This window comes from Aricia agestis, chromosome 9 (assembly GCF_905147365.1).
Source record: "Aricia agestis chromosome 9, ilAriAges1.1, whole genome shotgun sequence".
Taxonomy (NCBI): Eukaryota; Metazoa; Arthropoda; class Insecta; order Lepidoptera; family Lycaenidae; genus Aricia; species Aricia agestis.
The window spans coordinates 13130195-13148776 of record NC_056414.1 but is presented as its reverse complement, the minus strand read 5'-3'; the positions used below and the strand labels follow the sequence as shown (position 1 = coordinate 13148776).

Here is an 18582-nt window from a genome sequence, read left to right as displayed (position 1 = left end):
TGTTGCTTATGTTTTTTATGGAGGTGTGGTATTATAACAGAGTAGAAAATTCTGTAGCCAAATTTTTGGGGCTAGATTAAGAATATAATCTCAATTCTATTAGACCAAATCGCAATACGTGGTGTGGTGTATAATACCACACAAAAAAAATGTTTTTACTTTGAACCAATCACGTACAGTCTGCCAGCAATTATTTCAAAACTCGGGAAAAGACACTTTACCAAAAATTATTATCCCTTGACAGAACTACTGTAGTGAAAATGTTTGTTGTAATCAAAGCTACGCTACCACAGATTATATCATGATAAAATATGATAGTATATTTTGTTGCGTGTTTCGTCTCTATAAAAGTTAAATGGCGCGATATTATTGTTTAAGTGATACCGAAAATGAGTCGTGGGAATAAAAGTTTCATATAGCACGATAATATGTAATGTAATTTTCATTTTTGTCCTTATTTATTCGAAATTTTTTTTTTTTTTAATTTCCTAAATTTGTTATAGCTTAGTGCCTTATAACACTGGCGATTGGCGAGCAATTTGAGAGCGGCGCGACTGCGCAGCGCACACGCCGCGACTGTGCGGCGTGCACGTCGCGACAGCGCAGCGTCGTCGCGGCGTGGCGTGGACGCCATTTTGTACACTCGTCTATACAGATTATTATTATATTATATAGTAGACTCGTCTAACGAGTGACGTCAGAATCCATTTTGCTGCTGAGTGTCCAAAACGCCGAAGGCAAGCTGCGTGCAGCGTGCAGCGCGTCATCGCGGCGTGTGCGCTGCGCAGTCACGTCGCTTTCGAGTCGCTCGCTGGTCGCCAGTGTGATAAGGCCCTTAGGGCCGAATCTATTCCACGTAAAAATTTTGCTATAATGTAGTAAATTTTTACATACACAAAACACATTGAAACATGAAAAATTCATTTTAAAGTAATTATCAATTACACATTTGCTTTGCCACTTTCATAAGAGACTGTTAATACATACTTCAATGTAATTTGGCATACAAACAATAATGAAATCGACGAAATGGCACAATAAACATTTTTACAGAGTACTCGCAAAGTGGCCGAGTAAAATAAGGATTTTATTGTTAGTTTTCAATTATTTTAATTTTGTTTGCTTTTAATACATTTAAATTGTGTTTCTTATGCGGATGTACGACTGAAGATATCGATCTATTTGGCAAACAACATCATCATTAATAAGACAACATGACGTTACGGCGTAAAGGCAATATTTCGTAATTTTGTCGTCTTTTGAATATTTATGCCACTCTTATCTCAGGCTCGCTGATGTCTTTATTTCGTAACGAGCTTTTGCCCGCGGCTTCGCTCGCGTTAAGAAGTATTATTATATACAAACTTTCATCCGATATTTTAAGCCCTTGGGGGTGGAATTGATCAAAATCCTTTCTTAGCGGATGCCTACGTCATAACATCTACCTGCATGCCAAATTTCAGCCCGATCGGTCCAGTGGTTTACCATGTCAGTCACCTTTGAGTTTTATATATTATGTCGTGGGATGATTTGATATCACCATTATCTAATTATCCGTGTTTTCGAAAAATCCTTAGAATTTTCGCGAACATTCGATTTATCAAATAATCCAACGGCATATACATAGATTCGTGCATTAGTACTTAAGTGGTAACATCAGTTATCAAATGAATCAAATGCGCGAAAAAAAAATCATCCGCGTAGGGAAGGTACCATAAAAAATATTTTTTTAAGATTTCATGTACCATTTTGTCGGCATCATTAATATTATGTGCATTCATGCCAAATTACAGCGTTGTAGGTCCTATATTATTATACAGTGTGTAACAAAAATAAGTGATAATACTTTAGGACGTGTACGTGTTCCTTGTAGAGAATTCACTGTGAAAGTAGCAGCGCTGAAAGATGATTTTTTTTTTCACTTTTGTATGAGCAAGGGCCCGAGCGTCACGAGTTTACCCATACAAAAGTGAAAAAAATTTTTGGTCTTTCAGCGCTGCTGCTTTCACAGTGAACTCTCTACAAGGAACACGTACACACCCTAAAGTATTATCACTTATTTTTGTTACACCTGTATAGTCTCTGAGCAAAACCGTGGACACACAGACAGACGGACAGACAGACGGATGGACAGATCGAAACTATAAGGGTTTTTTGTAATTGACTATGGAACCCTAAAAATGGCATACGTATTACGTACTGAGATTAAAATTAGACAGTCTATTAACCTTCAAGCGGTCGCGCGGCGTCGAATCGACTCCTCTCAATACATTTTCGTTGATATTATCGACATTTCTCGTTGAATCTGTATCATTATATCAGTAGCTTTTCATAATTTATCTATCTACAAAATAAATAGCTTAAACTTACTCTCCGCACGCCCTTTGCAGCAAGGACCTCAATTGTTTTCGTCTCGGCGCCGGCGTCTAAAAGACTCCGCGCGCCTTTCTTATAATTTTTATGTAGTTTTCATATAATTGAGGCAAGTTCTATGTTTATTTATAAAACTAAGTCGTCGTTGACTGATAACACCGAGTGTTATTGCTAGATGAAGAAAAATTTGGAACTAGGATAAGAAAATTCCGATCACTTTTTCTGCCGCTGTTCACACAAGATACTTTGGATCACCGGATTTTATAATTAAGTTTTTACTAAAAATACACTTAATTTTCTGAGTGAACTGTTTACTTTTAAAATGAGTAATAATTAAAGGGCATTGGGTAACTTTGTATGGACCTGTGGCGTCATTCTTTTTTCTAGCGGCCAGGGATCAAACCATAACTATTTTGTAGCACTACATTAGACAAACATATATTAGTAATAAAAATTGTTCTAAGTAATATCGAAGCTGAGCTACGATTATTTTAGTATATTTATTTTTGCACCTTATGTTCACAAAATCAATAGTAATTACGTTACTTTATGAAGTTATCCTTAACAAACAGGCGTAGAAATGGTATATTAATCTGTTGGATATATATTTCTCACTAACTATTGCCCACGACTTCGTCCGCGTCAAATATGAATATAATTTTTATAGATATTTTCACTCTGGGTTTAACTCTCGTTCGACTAAAATATAGCCAGACTTGAGACTACATTTCATTAGACAGTGATTTTCAAAGGGCCGAATGCAATATTAGGCAATTATAATTATTGTTCTTGTGTATTTATGTGTTGTGGGTAAAATGTCTCTAGGGTGTTTTTCCCATAATATAATGTCGATTATTTCCACTATTTAGCGAATTTTGCAGTATGCAAAGTAGTATGACGCGCGACGCCACCAGATTTCGGCAGAATTTTCAGTCCAGCTTTTAATCTACTTCCCGGCTCATTATAGAATTGTACAGCTGCAGGAATGTTTTATAGAATACGAGCTGTCCCGGTGAACTTCGTGTCACTTTAAAACCTTCCCTGGACTTCTATGAATATTTTAAGACTAAAATCAGCCCAATCCGTTCAGCCGTTTTCGAGTTTTAGCGCGACTAACAGATTTGAAAATCCATTTTTATAATATAAGAAGATTAACTATCTACTTACACAAAAAATATAAAAAAATCAAAACATCACTCTTTAAGAAATTCAAGAAAAAATTAATTTGCATTTTTATATATTTTTAATAAATTGTTAAAAAACGCATTGTATGTTAAATGGTTAAGTCATTTTCTAAAATGTACGAATAACTAAGATTAAAAATAAATGATGAAATGAATAATTAATTGTTCTTGTTTATCTATGTAATTATATCTACAGGTTGTAATATAAGTGATAATACTTTAGTTAGGGTAAATATCAATTTATTATGTGTCCCTTGTATAGAGTTCACTCTGTTTTTTTTTTGTGATTTGCATTATTTTTTTTAGATCGGGAAATTGGCTCTACCCACCTTTGTATTAGCTCCGTGCTACCCAGTACCCACTAAAACCCGACCGTGTTCCTTTCTGCATAGGCAAAGCATCCTGGCGTAAAAAGTTTCCCCATACAAAAGTGAAAAAAAAATATGTTCTCTTTCAGCGCTACTACTTTTACAGTAAACTCTATAAACGAGACTCATACACCAGTACACACCCTAAAGTATTATCACTTAGTATTGTTATAACCTGTATACTAATATTATGAAGCTGGAGTTCCTGAGATTAGCACTTTCAAACACACAAACATGTGTGTTTGAAAGTGCTAATCTCAGGAACTGCTTGTTCGATTTGAAAAAATCTTTTTGTGTTGGATAGCCCATTTATCAAGGAAGGCTTTGAGCTAATAAATAACACCGTTTTTTTGTATTTTCCTGAATATTCATGTTATGATTGAATTTACGTTTAGTTGAAAATACGAACTTAAAATGCCTAATATCTCGGCTCCGATATAGTTTAGCTGTATGTCCCCCATAATAAAGTTTACTCCCCTTGATACGTTCTTTCATAATATGTCAATTTGGTGAGTGGCCGCGAGATTTTAAAATGACGCCAATATTACCCAAACCCTTTATGAAATAATAAATAATGTTGAATGAAAAGTGTTTTGTTTCCCGAATTCACCTACGACGTCTTTTAGGTTACGCGCGACCACTGCCGTTACAAAATAGCGCGCGCCCGCTTGAAGGTTAAGAGGAAACGCTAACACTGTTTTTCTATACAAAAGTATTTCCCAATTTACTCCCTGGACAATGCGTCTAGACAAATGATGTTTTATACAATTTTGGGATCTGTTAAATTAAAGCTTTGCCTCTACGCTGGATTTTTTCTAAATTTACTAATAAAAAATATGACCCTTCAAAAATCGCTAAAAATTAATGCAGCGTACCTCCCAATCCATCGACCATAAAACAAATTTAAAAGATCTTTAAGATAAAATAAAAACGTAGAGGCATAGACTCACTCTTCCTGAAGATATTTATAAAAATAATAATTATATGTATAGATAGGCCCTATAATTTTTAAGGAGGAATTACTGTATCTGTCTCTATCACAATACTAAATACACAATGCGCAGAGTGAAGCGTGATGGCAATAGTTTCTTCGTTTAAACTACTGCACTCGCGTTCCCTCTTAACTTTTAAAGTACAGATTTTTTTTAATGAAATAAGGGGGCAAACGAGCAAACGGGTCACCTGATGGAAAGCAACTTCCGTCGCCCATGGACACTCGCAGCATCAGAAGAGCTGCAAGTGCGTTGCCGGCCTTTTAAGAGGGAATAGGGTAATAGGGGGGGGTAGGGAAGAGAAGGGAATAGTTGAGGGTAGGCAAGGGAATAGGGTAGGGGTTAGGGGATTGGGCCTCCGGTAAACTCACTCACTCGGCGAAACACAGCGTAAGCGTTGTTTCACGCCGGTTTTCTGTGAGAACGTGGTATTTATCCGGTCGAGCCGGCCCATTCGCACCGAAGCATGGCTCTCCCACGTATAAAATATTTAGAATTTGAATGTCACCATGTATATCGCTTGATTTTATTGCTGAGGCCCGAGTGTGAGTTTTTGTTTCACATTCGATCGTGAACGCGTTTGGCGTTTACCAAGATTTGTATGGGATTTGTACAGCGCCACCTAGCGATGCTCACGGGAGTGAGGCCTGCTCTCATACAAAATCTTAGTAAACGCCAAACGCATCACGATCGAATGTCAAACAAAAAACTCACACTCGGCACACTATCCCCACGTTCCAGATGACGTTAAAAATGCTCACGCTCAAAACCGTAGTTTTTCCCGTTCCACTAGCATGTGAGCGTCAGTGATACAAACCCAAGTGGAACGGATTATGGAGCGTTTTGAGAAAAGTTTAAAAAAAGAACATATAATATTTTTTTATACATACTTACATTGAACAGAACTTGGATATTACGATCCTTTTCTTGAAGTCGTAAATAAAAGTAATTGTTTATAGTTACATATTTTATTTTACAAATAAAATACATAATAATATATTTGTTTCGTTTTTAGTATTACATTTTTTACATAAGTAATCATATTTTAATATAGTTAAACTTTTATTATATTTCAGTTTTCACATTGAATCATATTTCAATAACAAACCACATACTTTGCATATTGACTATTGTCACATAAAGTTTTTAAGTAACAATACCGCGTAATACTAAGTCAACAGGTACGACTCAGGAGAGACGAAAATTAGTACTTAATATATTTTATAAGAAATCATTTGACCATTCATTTAAAACAATTTCTTTTCCAATCAAAATATTTTATTACTTAAATATTATTTAATATTATAATATTTCAATTAAAATATTTTTAGTAATGAAATAATATGAAGTTTTTTTTGTCTCTACTCTCTCATCAAAACTTTCCGAACATGGCTTTCGCGATATAGTTACGTTAAAATTAAAAAAAAAAACTAGAACGACCACTTTGACCCATCTTCGTCGAGGGTCGTTTTGAGCGAAAATGATGACGTCATGAGTGACGCCATAGTCGCGATCAACACGACCGCGGTCGTCAAATGGAACGGCAGAAGGGTACGTTTTGAGCGTTTTGGTCAAAATTAACGTCTTCTGGAACGCAGCCTAGGTCTGTTGACTATTAGATCTGTTATATAACATTTAAGCCAGCCGAATTCAAACCTAACATACTCCACTAAACTATCAAGACTTGTGTAGATTTCGGTCATAAGTCATAACTCTAATTATAGTTTTCAGGTTAATGATTGTTTCGCTGTTTGTACTCGGAAGTTTGGAGTTTGAATTACGAACGAAGCGTTCAAAAACATGCTCGACTTGATTAATAGTTCTAACATTTGTTGTGATGTGAACAAATTTTTATTGAGTCTTCACTCGCAAAGAGTGGAATTATAGGTCTGTTGACTATTAGATCTGTTATATAACATTTAAGCCAGCCGAATTCAAACCTAACATACTCCACTAAACTATCAAGACTTGTGTAGATTTCGGTCATAAGTCATAACTCTAATTATAGTTTTCAGGTTAATGATTGTTTCGCTGTTTGTACTCGGAAGTTTGGAGTTTGAATTACGAACGAAGCGTTCAAAAACATGCTCGACTTGATTAATAGTTCTAACATTTGTTGTGATGTGAACAAATTTTTATTGAGTCTTCACTCGCAAAGAGTGGAATTATAGTTTTGTATTCGATATAACTTCCTTCAAAACAACATGATCAACATTTAAATATCACCTATCTAAGAAATAAATTACTTACACGAAGAAAAGAGCTAGTTTACTACGAAGTAGCCACAAAATGGCATTTGGGGCGTTGCAATACTTTTTAAATGTTTCTGGATGAGAGTGAAAGAAACTGTCAAAGATTTGGTGGAGTGCCAAGAGCACGTAGCAACTGCAAGATAAAAATGTATGGATCAAAACATTAATAATTTTGTATAGACGTACGCTTTGCAACTGGTAACTGTTGGAACGAAATGTAAATATTGTTTTTCATGTTATTAATATTTTAATTTGTAAACAATTTGCATTTAATCTTTCGATCGCGAATTCTTGGAAATCTATTGTTCTCCCGGCCACCGCTTGGGAGTTGAAGCGTTAATTTGAATTTAAAAGATTCTAATTTAGAAGAATATAAGTAATATTATTTCAAGTAAAAAAGTGTTTGCAATAATGTATCATTCACCAAGTGCCTTAAATTTAATTCGTTTAATTAAACATAATGAAATATTGAATTACAATTAAGGATGTAAAAGTATTCGAAAGGACTATCAAAACTATTAATCACTTTTGGTTGCTACAGCGGATGCGAAACTTATCAAATCGAATGCAATTTTTATTAGTCTAGACTCTAGGAAATAAAATATCGTAACCAAGGTTTTAGACGTCGCTTCGTTACATTATGATCTAGAATGTGGTAATCTAATTTAGAAATGAACCAAGGCGGTGACGTCATAGAGTCGTTTTATTATAGTTTGTGCGTTTTAAGATGATATGGGTGACACTTCTCATATTCCTTGCTACGGGTTTTTTTTACAAGAAAACAAAAAAAAAATCAAAATGTAATAAATTATATTCCATCTACAAAAACAAATGTTTCCTATAATTGTAAATGAATAAAAATTAAAAGTTGCTAAATGCTAACTTATTAATATAAAATTATAAATTTTAACTGTGAAAATTATTGTTACGAAAATATTTGAAAAATGTCAGATGCATGAAATGGAACTTATGCCAATAGAGATTGACACTGTTGAATCGAAATCAAATCGATAAAAAGGGCGGGCATTTTAAATCGCCGGCGCCACTCTGAAGCGTCAGTACGAAATCGATAATTTCGATTGCAATTCCTTTACGAAGTGATTCGATATTTTTAAATTATCGATTAATTTTCTTAGGTAACTTCCCTATTATTGTCAATTACTGTGTGTTACCTTAGAGTATACATTAGCAAGCTATAGAGCGCGCGCATCGCTCGTTTCCCGTTGTGCCGATCGTAAGCAGAAGTTCTATAGATACTTGTCAAACGTATAACGCAAGTCTAGTGATGTTCCATGCGCCATCCTAAGACGCTTATAGGAAAATATGTTCACACTCGTGCTTACAGTTCATACCTTGTTAGAAGCACTCTAAAGCTTGCTATAATGTATACTCTATGTGTGTCACCCATATCATCTTAAAACGCACAAACTATAGTATTTTAGTGCCATTAATTCGTGAGTTATTATCGGCACTGTTTAATGTTTATGTTTTTGCGATTCGATTATTGACTTTGAAATTCGATGTAGACGATAGAAATTATTATCATTTCTCATTATAACCGAAAAAATGTTGATTAAAAACAATAATAATAATATTGTAATGAATGAGCGAGACCTTTATTTTACATAGGGAAAAGATTGCACGTCTCCGGCGGATTGAAGACAACGGCCGGGGTATGTAGGATCTATCTGATATAATATGGGGATCCATGTCCATAATAACCATAAGGAAAGACTCTGACCACAATTATTATTTTATCGTATTTTGCCGATGTGTGATCTTATCTGACTATGCCATCTTTTAAGCACAATTCCCCTATTAACTACCAGCATGTTAAGTGTTCAAGTTGGAGACGAATTTTGTTTTTTTGTTTTTCGAATTTAAACCAAATTACGACTTTACCAGGATAGTATAAGATAGAGGAGGCGACGCTTGCTACCCGGATGGCATAACATTGAGGTTTAACGTGCGTGACGGCGCGCACTACTCAGCCGCCTACGGCGAGCGCGGCTGTTACAGGCGCTGCAGCTCACAAACAGTCGTGATTCATGAAGATTCTACCAGGGTGGTATAACATCTGAGAGGATTACCGTGCGAGGTGAGGCGGTTGTTAATGCGGGAGGCGACCCCGCGCGCCAGCTCCGCGGCCTCTGGCGAGCGCGGCTGGTACAGGCGCAGCCTCTCGAACAGTATCAAGTTGATTGATTGCTGATGATGCTACCAGGGTGGTGTAACATCGTGGAGGTTTACCGTGCGAGGTGAGGCGGGTGTTGATGCGGGAGGCGACCCCGCGCGCCAGCTCCGCGGCCTCTGGCGAGCGCGGCTGGTACAGGCGCAGCCTCTCAAACAAGCAGTCCACGGCATTCTCGTCCGCCATGCGAGATGCTGGAAATAGAGTGTCATGTACAGGAAACGTGTTAGGTAACAGAATTCTTATTAGTTATTATGGATGTAAGTTTTTTTTTATGAAATAAGGGTCGATCAAACGGGTCACCTGATAGAAAGCAACATCCGTCTCACTCGCAACATCCAAAGAGCTGCAGGGAATATGGGAGGGTAAGGAAGGGAATAGGGTAGGGGATTAGGCCTCCGCTAAAGTTACATCAGGATGGTAATTTACCCGCCGAAGTTACTGAGTTGCGAAAAATTCAAAATGAAAGATAAAAAGTCAGCGTTTGTTTGCTGTACTATCAACAAAAATCAACAGCTGTATGTTGACTGAAGGTTAAAGATGGGTAAGCCATAAGTCAGTAGTCAGTACTTAGTAGTTATTTGGTTTTATTTAGTAATTCAGTATTCACATAATATCACATGTTTCCGATCGATTCTTTTTTCCGATAGGGATACAATGTCAGCCGCCAAAGATATCGACTAAAATTGCAACGATTAGGTCAACAGAGGTTACTGAACTTCATCCAAGAACATCTCGCATTATTTCTTGTAAACATAACGAATCATATGCCAGCCGAGACAATAGGTGTTAAGTATATTTTACTATTTAGATTTACTTTACTAACATTACCTATTTTTTGTATGGCTTCTATGTTTAATGTATGAAATGAAAAGAACGTAGAGATTATTACAGAATACAAACTATACTATGAATATTCTGGTTAGCATACTACACAAACATGAAAAGTTCTGCAAAGGCACAAAAGTGAAAGTGTTGTAGCATCGTGATTTGTGATTGTTTAGTGAATACACTTGTGGTATGTGTCATACAACGCGCGATTTTATGAATGTCACTAAAGTGCTGAAATACTACCGTATGTTTGTAAAGAAACTAAAATACGAATCATTTGCCATATAACTCGTAACAATTTACAAATGACAAAGTTTTCTAGGTAACGAATGAGTGTTAAGAGAATGCCACACTGAACTATACTAGTGTTACGTTATGGGATACAACGTACGTGAGTTTTTCGTCCTTTTCTCAGTGGTATAGTGGAGTGTACAGTGTGGGACTAGGAGCTCCGTGCCGCGCGGCGACCGGCGGCCGACTGCGGCGGCGGGGGCGGCTCTTCGGCAAATCAATTTGGCGGCATTCACACTGAGGGCATTTCACTAAATGAACATCATAATATTTAAACGTGAAAACTGCTTGAGCAAATTTTAATTTAGAAAAAAATATCAGGCATCGACATAGATGGAGGGTGATATTGTATAGACTAGGGTCAAGGGAGTAGGGACTTGGTTGGGATGTCGTAAGCTATTGTTCTTCTATTAGCACTGCAGCAGTAAACAAAAATCGTTTTTCCTCAATCGAGATTGTTACAATCAACAACAGTATAAATTATAAATTCAAGTAAGTATGTTTTTTTCGACAAACAATCTACAATTTCAACTTAAATATTATACAATAGTAAATATACAATAGTAAATCTAAAGTAAAGGGTAAACCTATTAGTCTAGACTCTAGAGTTGAACTCTGAGCCTAGAGTGTAAATAAATAATATAATGTAATTACTTGAAAACTTATTTGCTTTGCCATACATGATTCTTGTGCAGAAAAGAAACAGGCATTTATGTGTGTTGTATTTACTTTATGATTTTAATATCCTGCAAGCCATAATATATTCTTTAAATCTTTATATGTTTCGGAAATAATTTATTTTTATATCACCACTAAAGCATAAAATTAACCGGCTTTTATATATCAAATAGTGTTTATCATAATATCGTCTTCCTTAAAAAATATTTATAATATGATAATTTGTATGATTTGCTGCCAATTTGCTGCAAATAGCAATAAGCTATACCTACTCATTGCTATTCTTCATTTTCTGGTTTCCTTTCCTTTAAATAGGTTAGTAGATTACATTAATCATATATTAATATTATCATTTGCCGCCATCAGGCAAACCCTAAACAAACTAAAAAACAAAAACTCATTGAGAAAAACGGAGATCTCGATAAATAACATTTTTAAAACTTTAAACATTGCCCAATACATAAATTACCTTAAAATATGTACAAATAACGATAATTTTGTGATTTGTTATTTCAGTTTACTTCCGTTCCGGCGTTACGGTACCAAAAATGTGAATGATTGTAAGTAATAAATAATATCACCAAAGAGATTGACGTTGTCAATCACAGACAAATTGAAGTCAACGTGACAAGTCTAGACTCAGTCTAGCCTAGGGCATACCTCACAAAGAGAATATAATCACTACGTTATACCTCACACACTTATCGATTACATTGAAATATTAAATGGATACTCCTTTATGGCTACTTATTTGCAAACATTTTGCAATAGCTTTTTGCACAAATGTCTTTAATATTTGTCAATCCGTAGAAAAATAATAAAATTTAGATTTCCTAAAAGTTTCAGGATATCAACATTTTATTATTTTTCATGCAGAAACATTAAAGTCAGGTCTTTACGTTGCAATGGCGGTCGCCAGACGTTGTAATGCATAATATTATATAATCCATTTTAATTTGGAACAGTTATATTATACGTATACACATCTTTTCAAGTGCATCTTCTTATATTGTAAATGAAGTTCAGTTTGGAAAGGTTCATTAAAAATGCATCGCATTGCATCGACGCGTCACGTTGCAATTTGAACTGAATTTTATATTAACCATCTGCTTGATATGTACGGTCAGTATCGTAGACGGGGAACCAGCCAAGCCAAGTGATACCTACAAAGCCACATAAGTTTGTTCAACTGAATTTATTTATTGCAACAGGCCAAGTTGTACACGTCGCGGTTGTGTACTCCGCTTATCCCGTGGCTCTGCAGCGGAAAAGCAGGAACATCGTTGGGGTTCCATCCAGACTGCCGGGGATGCGTGATCGCATTTTCCCAACGGAAAAGAAAAGAAAGGTCAAGTAGTACGCAGATAGCCACGGACGTTTTTTCAACTGGATCTATTTAATTTTTATCGATAGGCATTGAACTAGTTAGGTGTAAATGTCAGCAGTGGTTCGGCGGCAAATGTCACTTGATGATCGCCGACGATTGTAATCAAGTGACAAGTACTCACGTCAAGTAGGTTGACCATGTTGTTTGCTTTGAGAGGACTAATAAAAAAATATACGTAGTAATATTATAACGAAGTGGAAGAAATTGAAGTATACTATCATCTTTCACAACTGTAGGGTTTATAATATAAAATAAGCCAAATACTCAAGTATTTATTTTCTGTAAGAGGACTGATTTTACAGCATTAAAAAAATAAACGTATTAATATTTTAATGAAGCGAAAGAAGTTAAAATATACTATCAGTACATACGTTTGGGGTGCATAATATAAAGTTAGCCAAATACTCAAAGTATTGATTATTAAATTTTCTTACGGCGTTTTCCAGATAAAAACTACGCGAGACGTTAAACCGAAATTGCGTGTAGATTTTTTCTCAATAATGCCAATTTTCCAACTTTCTAACGCCCGGTTCATGAGGCTTTTTTGACAGGATTTTATTAACCCATCAGTGATTTTGATTGCATAATGAACAAACAAAAACGCCGTTGAATAGAATTGGTTAAAATAAAAATGATGGTTACACTACAAATGATTGGGCAAATCACGTAGGAGAGTACCAGAGAGTATTGATGTAGATTTATTATAATTTTTAGATAAGGGTACTTATTGCTGATCTTAAAATAATGTTTTGAATTTATGTGATGAATGATTAATGTTTGTATCATTATGCTTGTTTTGAGACAATGCGTGGTTTATAATAACGACGTTGTATAAAACAACTGCATTTATATAAAACGATATATACTGCAGTGCATTTTCATTGCAATTTTCATTTGATTGGACGATCGGTCTCGTTTAGAATTACGTAATGTACATCGTCAATTTTATGATGTTTTTGACCGTTTGTGAATTCGTTTGCGCATTTCCTGGAAATTTGGTAATATTTTACGACTAATTTGTCTAGATTCTAGATTATTAGATACAGTAAAAACGTCTATCATTTAGCGTCGATTAAAATCTTTAATAAATTATAACATCGATATCAAACTATGTTAATTCGGTACATCACTATTGTTTTGACAATAATTATGCATAACTTTTTAATTTGATTTTGACAGCATTTTTTTTTATATTTAAATACAAAGCAGGTAGCAAACAAGAGTATAATTATTTGTGAACATGAGCACGAAATAACACAGCATATTCGAGTTAAAAGACAGCAACCAGGCGGAGGGGTTGGTAAGGATTTGTAAATATTAAGTATTTTAACAATACTGTAAAGTATTTTACTCTATGTGATTATTGGTTTTATACCACTACTTGGCAATAATACTTAAAATAGTTTAAAATAAATATGCCGTAAGTTTCGATTGACAATGATTTAGGTCTACGGCGTAGCACATCTACGAAAACGACAAAAAGTATTAGAAATTGAAAATTGTATGAAATTAAAATATGACAACACATTTTAATGCATTGCTACTTTCAGAGTGAACTCTATACAGAGGACTCATACATACCCTAAAGCAGTGTTTCCCAACCTGTGGTTACAGACCCTTGAGGATCACATAAATGCTATTGCCTTGTACGCTTGCTACGCTTACAAATTGTGCTTAAAAATGAATCCAATTTTTTGTTGTTTATTTTAATAAGGGTGTCCGTAAAATTGTGCTTGATTGCCCCTAGGCAATTTTTTTATTACACTTTGTATGCTTATGATATTGCGTAACTCTTCGTCTAGGTCTATGCTAATATTTGGTTCGTTATCTATCAACCTTTCCATTTGTAATAACTTAATAAGAAATCACTTAGGATTGTCTTATTGCTTTTGCTTGATAATATTAAAAGCTTTTTATATTTAGGCTGCCGAATATTTAAGACGTAAATTAAAAAGACCATTTTTTTTCAAATGGTTGTAATACCCTTTTATCCAAGGGTTGTCAGTGCTCCTGTTACTTACCTGGAGCTGCCGATTGTCAATAACAAACATTTACCAGGTAACTTTGCGGATGCTGCAAAAATGCCGCAGATGAAGTCGCTGCGTTTATTCCTGCAGTTCTTCAAGAACCTCTGGTCAAACGTGTACCTTGGAGGCAGCCACCCCCTCCATCCGAACGTCCCCAAAACCTTCGTGGAGCTGTACCAAGAGAAGGTGGAGAAGGTGTTCTTCCCGCCCGCTGGCGGTGACCCCAATAAAAGACCTGAAACGTAGAATGGAGTTTTTGGAGGAAATAAATTATACGAGTATTTCATGTGTTTGATTTTTGGCGATTAAAGCAAATAAGATGGTAATAAGCTAGGCTTCATTTCTAACCCCCGACAAAAAAGAGGCGTGTTATAAGTTTTTAAACATTTAATGTACTAGTATCACATTATATTTGTGAATGTCCGTACTAGCGAAAACACGATAAGTACTTACTTTAAAATTTTATCGATAGGGAAAAATTACAAAGATGTATCTAATTTTCACGAATATTTCATTTCTTTTTAAAACGTTGCATTCAACTGATTCAATATTTTAATTAATAATGTAAAATTCTATTACCAAGGGACCGATCTGCTAGTAAGCAGATTTTTAAAATGTTGTATATTTATCGAGTTATGAAAAGTGTGAAGAGAGAGAGAAAAAATGTTTGATTTTTTGTTTTATTCGTCCTCTTAAAGAATTTGTTATTTTTACTAGTAACTAGACCATTATTGAGTTATCAATAATAATACATATCATATCTGCTAAGAATATAAAGATACTTTGTATTATGATAATGTCTTGAGAGTTGAGGTACATAAAAGTTTGAACTAGGATTACAAAGCTATTATGACCGTATCCTCATTACGGATTTAAAGCGACTATCCTTCATGAATATAATATATTATTAATATTATGTAGCTTTAAAAAACTTAATTATTTGTATTCTGTTTCTTGTATATTTCCATCGACTAAATATTTTGCACTTTTCCGGTGGTAATTAACATTATAAATTATTTGAAATTTGGTGTGCAAAATAACGAGGGATTATGAAAGAGCGAGATCTAGCGAGCGATCGCCAGTGGGTGATCTTGATAGTATATAAGAGGTGGTGCTTCCACACCCACCGCATATGTCAGCCTACCGTACCGACATAATGAAGGTACGAAATCTTTTACATATAGGACTTGTTTTGCAAGATTCTTTGGTTTATTTTGTTCTTTATATGATAGTTGTTTAACGCGACTTCATACGCGCTAAATAAAATCCCAAAGGAACTGTGCATTTCTCAGCAATAAAAAGAGTTACGTCCTTCCCCGTAGTCTACTCTATATCGGCGTCTTTCATCAAAATCGGTTCAGCCGTTCTTACGCGATGCCGTGACTAGGCGAAATTGATTTTATGTGTTTAGATTGTGAATAGTGCTTTTATTGTCATAAATTTTCATAAAAGTGTTAATATGTTTTTAGGTGTTTGTGGTGTCAATTTTGTTCGCGGTGTTGAGTGGTGCCACTTGCAGCGTAGTGGCGTGGCCGGGTGCGGTCTCACTGTCAGCGCGGGGATTCCCACTATCAGCGGGTGCGGTCCCACTGTCAGCGCGGGCGTTCCCTCTGTCGGCGGGTGCGGTCCCAGTGTCAGCGTCCTACGTACAGAATGTGGTGACACCACAAGTTAAAGCATTCGGCTACTCCACCAGTCAGTACATCAGCTCGGTAAGTTTATAATAGTGGTGAAGACATTTACTTCCTTCTATAAGAGCCCAATCCTCGTACTTTGCATCTTGATTTACTGCTGAATCATTAGAATAGTGGCCAAATATTATGTGAGGAAGACTTATATAACGGAATCGAGATTCGAAGGACGATAATTCGGCTATATTATGTTTCCTGGAATAACTTTGAATATTTCGCAACAAGCCTGTAATGAAGGGAGTTGGAAATTATTGTCATGTCAGAGCTACGAGCCACAATAGACATTACGAGCTTCCTAAGCTCGACACATAGAATGTACAGTGTACTATCAGAGAAGTTGATTCCTAGGCCGATGTCAAACCTAGCCGATAGTCACAATTAACATTGAATTGACATGATCCGATCAAATGACGTCTGTTTATCAACTGCCTATGAATCAATGTCCTCGATGGTACTATTCTTCGATACTTTGGCTTACTATCACCGATTCTGAGAATGAATACTCAACTTGACGGCTAACTTAATAAAATACCATAAGTTTCTAAACAACGTTCTTCAACAAATGGTCGAAGTTGTTATTTGGTTATAAAAATAAGTTTCCGCTCTAAATGTAAAAACAAAAAAAAAATCAGGAATTCCAGATTTTTTTGTTTTAAAATGTTTATTTATGTATCTTGTAATAGTACTGTTGGGGTACAACGATGTAAAAACTCCAATTAAGATATGTAGTACTTCTAAAAATTGTTTATTGCATCCCAATTAATTTAAATGAAGGTCGACGTAAATAATGACGAATTTATCTGTATTTTGTATAATCTTCGTTGTAAGGAAGCATATTTTATTATCCTCAATTAAATATTTTAACATTTATTCATAATTTAAGCGTCCACCACTCTTGTAATGTAACTTATTTAAAGTTTAGTTTTCTCATATTTTTTCAGGGTTCCGTACCCAAAGGGTAAAAACGAGACCCTATTATTAAGACTTCGTTGTCTGCCTGTCTCAAGAACCGCTAAATCTAGACTTATAAAATTTTTACAGATTGTGTATTTTTGTTGCCACTATCTATAGCAACAATTTATACTAAAAAGAAATTAAAGATAATATTTAAGTACAATACAACAAATGTGATTTTTTGGCCATTATTGCTCGATTTCAATAATGGAAACAGACAGACAGTTAAAATTTTCACAAAATGCTCAATTATATAATTATTATGTGTACTTTAATATTAATTAATCATAAAAATATCCCATATAAAAACCCCAATTTTTGCTCTATACCGGTACGGAACCGTGCGTGCGCGAGTCCTACTCGCATTGGCCGTTTTTACAATTTAAACTACTGTTATTTTAATCTATAACTTCTTCAGGGTCTAAAAACTAATTGCTGTCAGTAAAGTAAACGTCCTAGCACTTTAAAAATAGTCCTTTTAAATGCCAACCGCATTTTTTCGCGGTACTTTATTCGCCAATTGGAGCATGTAATTGTAATTCATCTTAATAACGTATTTTTGTATGCGGAACTACGTTTTGTCTGAAGTATGGCCTACCAATATACAGTTTTTTTTTTGTAAATAAAACACACTATCTCAATGGCGGTAGGTCTCTTCTCATCTCTACTACAAAACATCGTATTAACAAGCCGATTAACTTTGCAGGCACCATCATCACTCTCATTCGGATACCAACCCCAGATCAGCTACCAGAGCTACCAGATCCCAGTGAGCCACTACTACCCCCAGCAGATCCAAACCTACAGGCCGATCGTCGCGCCGGCTTACTACCCGACCACGTCTCTCTTTTACCCGACTCTATCTCCTGCTCCCGTCGCCCCCGTCTCTCCCGTCCAACGACCGCAGACAGAAGCTCCGGTTCGAGGGGACGAGGATACCGCTATAGTGGACTCAGCTGAGTTCCCTCAACAGCAAACGTTTGCGCCCCAGCCTCAGGCCCCGGGCAACGACTACTTGCCTCCTACGAGTGCTCCAGCTCAAGAGCCGTCCGACCCCAACCCCGCTGACCAACAGATGCCATCCTACCCCAACCCCGCTGACCAGCAGATGCCGTCTGACCAGCAGAACTTCCCGGCCGCCGACAACAACGACCAAGGCCTGAATGACGAAGACACCATCTCTGTTGAATCCGCCTAAATCTATGCCTATTTCAAATAAAAGATTCTAATTTTTTTCGGAAACTCATTTGCACCTTTGTAAATAGAACTTATTTATTGTTATTTGGTACTTATAAATACTGGTCATGGGTTGTTCTTACGAGTATAATAAAATAATATGATAAGCAAGTTACAATTTTATTCA

The 18582-nt window shown here is 35.7% G+C and overlaps 3 protein-coding genes across 7 annotated transcripts in view; 2 read left to right on the top strand and 1 right to left on the bottom strand.

The window, feature by feature from the left end:
- LOC121730156 (cytosolic carboxypeptidase 1-like) overlaps positions 1-11692 on the bottom strand; it is an 82121-nt gene extending 70429 nt beyond the window's left edge. For 3 of the 5 annotated variants that reach the window (XM_042119062.1, XM_042119066.1, XM_042119063.1), the window contains exons 1-3: positions 11630-11692; positions 10583-10719; positions 9420-9554 (exon numbers count right to left, since the gene is read on the bottom strand). In XM_042119062.1, the coding sequence (XP_041974996.1) occupies positions 9420-9546 (127 nt within the window). In that variant the 5' untranslated portion in view covers positions 9547-9554; positions 10583-10719; positions 11630-11692. The remainder of the gene's footprint in view (positions 1-9419; positions 9555-10582; positions 10720-11629) is intronic. The other 2 variants (XM_042119064.1, XM_042119065.1) reach the window with 1 other exon arrangement.
- LOC121730704 lies at positions 9615-14821 on the top strand. Its single transcript, XM_042119843.1, has 3 exons — positions 9615-9620; positions 13757-13847; positions 14606-14821. Exons 1-3 carry the CDS (start codon positions 9615-9617, stop codon positions 14818-14820), a joined length of 312 nt encoding a protein of 103 aa, XP_041975777.1. The 3' UTR covers position 14821.
- Positions 14822-15718: 897 nt separating this feature from the next.
- LOC121730703 (cell division protein ZipA-like) lies at positions 15719-18423 on the top strand. The gene is made up of 3 exons (XM_042119841.1): positions 15719-15736; positions 16044-16286; positions 17926-18423. The coding sequence occupies exons 1-3, from the start codon at positions 15731-15733 to the stop codon at positions 18415-18417; spliced, it is 741 nt and encodes a 246-aa protein (XP_041975775.1). The 5' UTR covers positions 15719-15730; the 3' UTR covers positions 18418-18423.
- Positions 18424-18582: the final 159 nt, after the last annotated feature.

Coding starts and splice junctions, on each gene's coding strand:
- LOC121730704 (XM_042119843.1), top strand. Junction 13,848..14,605: donor GCAACCAGGCGGAGGGGTTG/GTAAGGATTTGT, acceptor AACATTTACCAG/GTAACTTTGCGGATGCTGCA.
- LOC121730703 (XM_042119841.1), top strand. Junction 16,287..17,925: donor CCAGTCAGTACATCAGCTCG/GTAAGTTTATAA, acceptor TTAACTTTGCAG/GCACCATCATCACTCTCATT.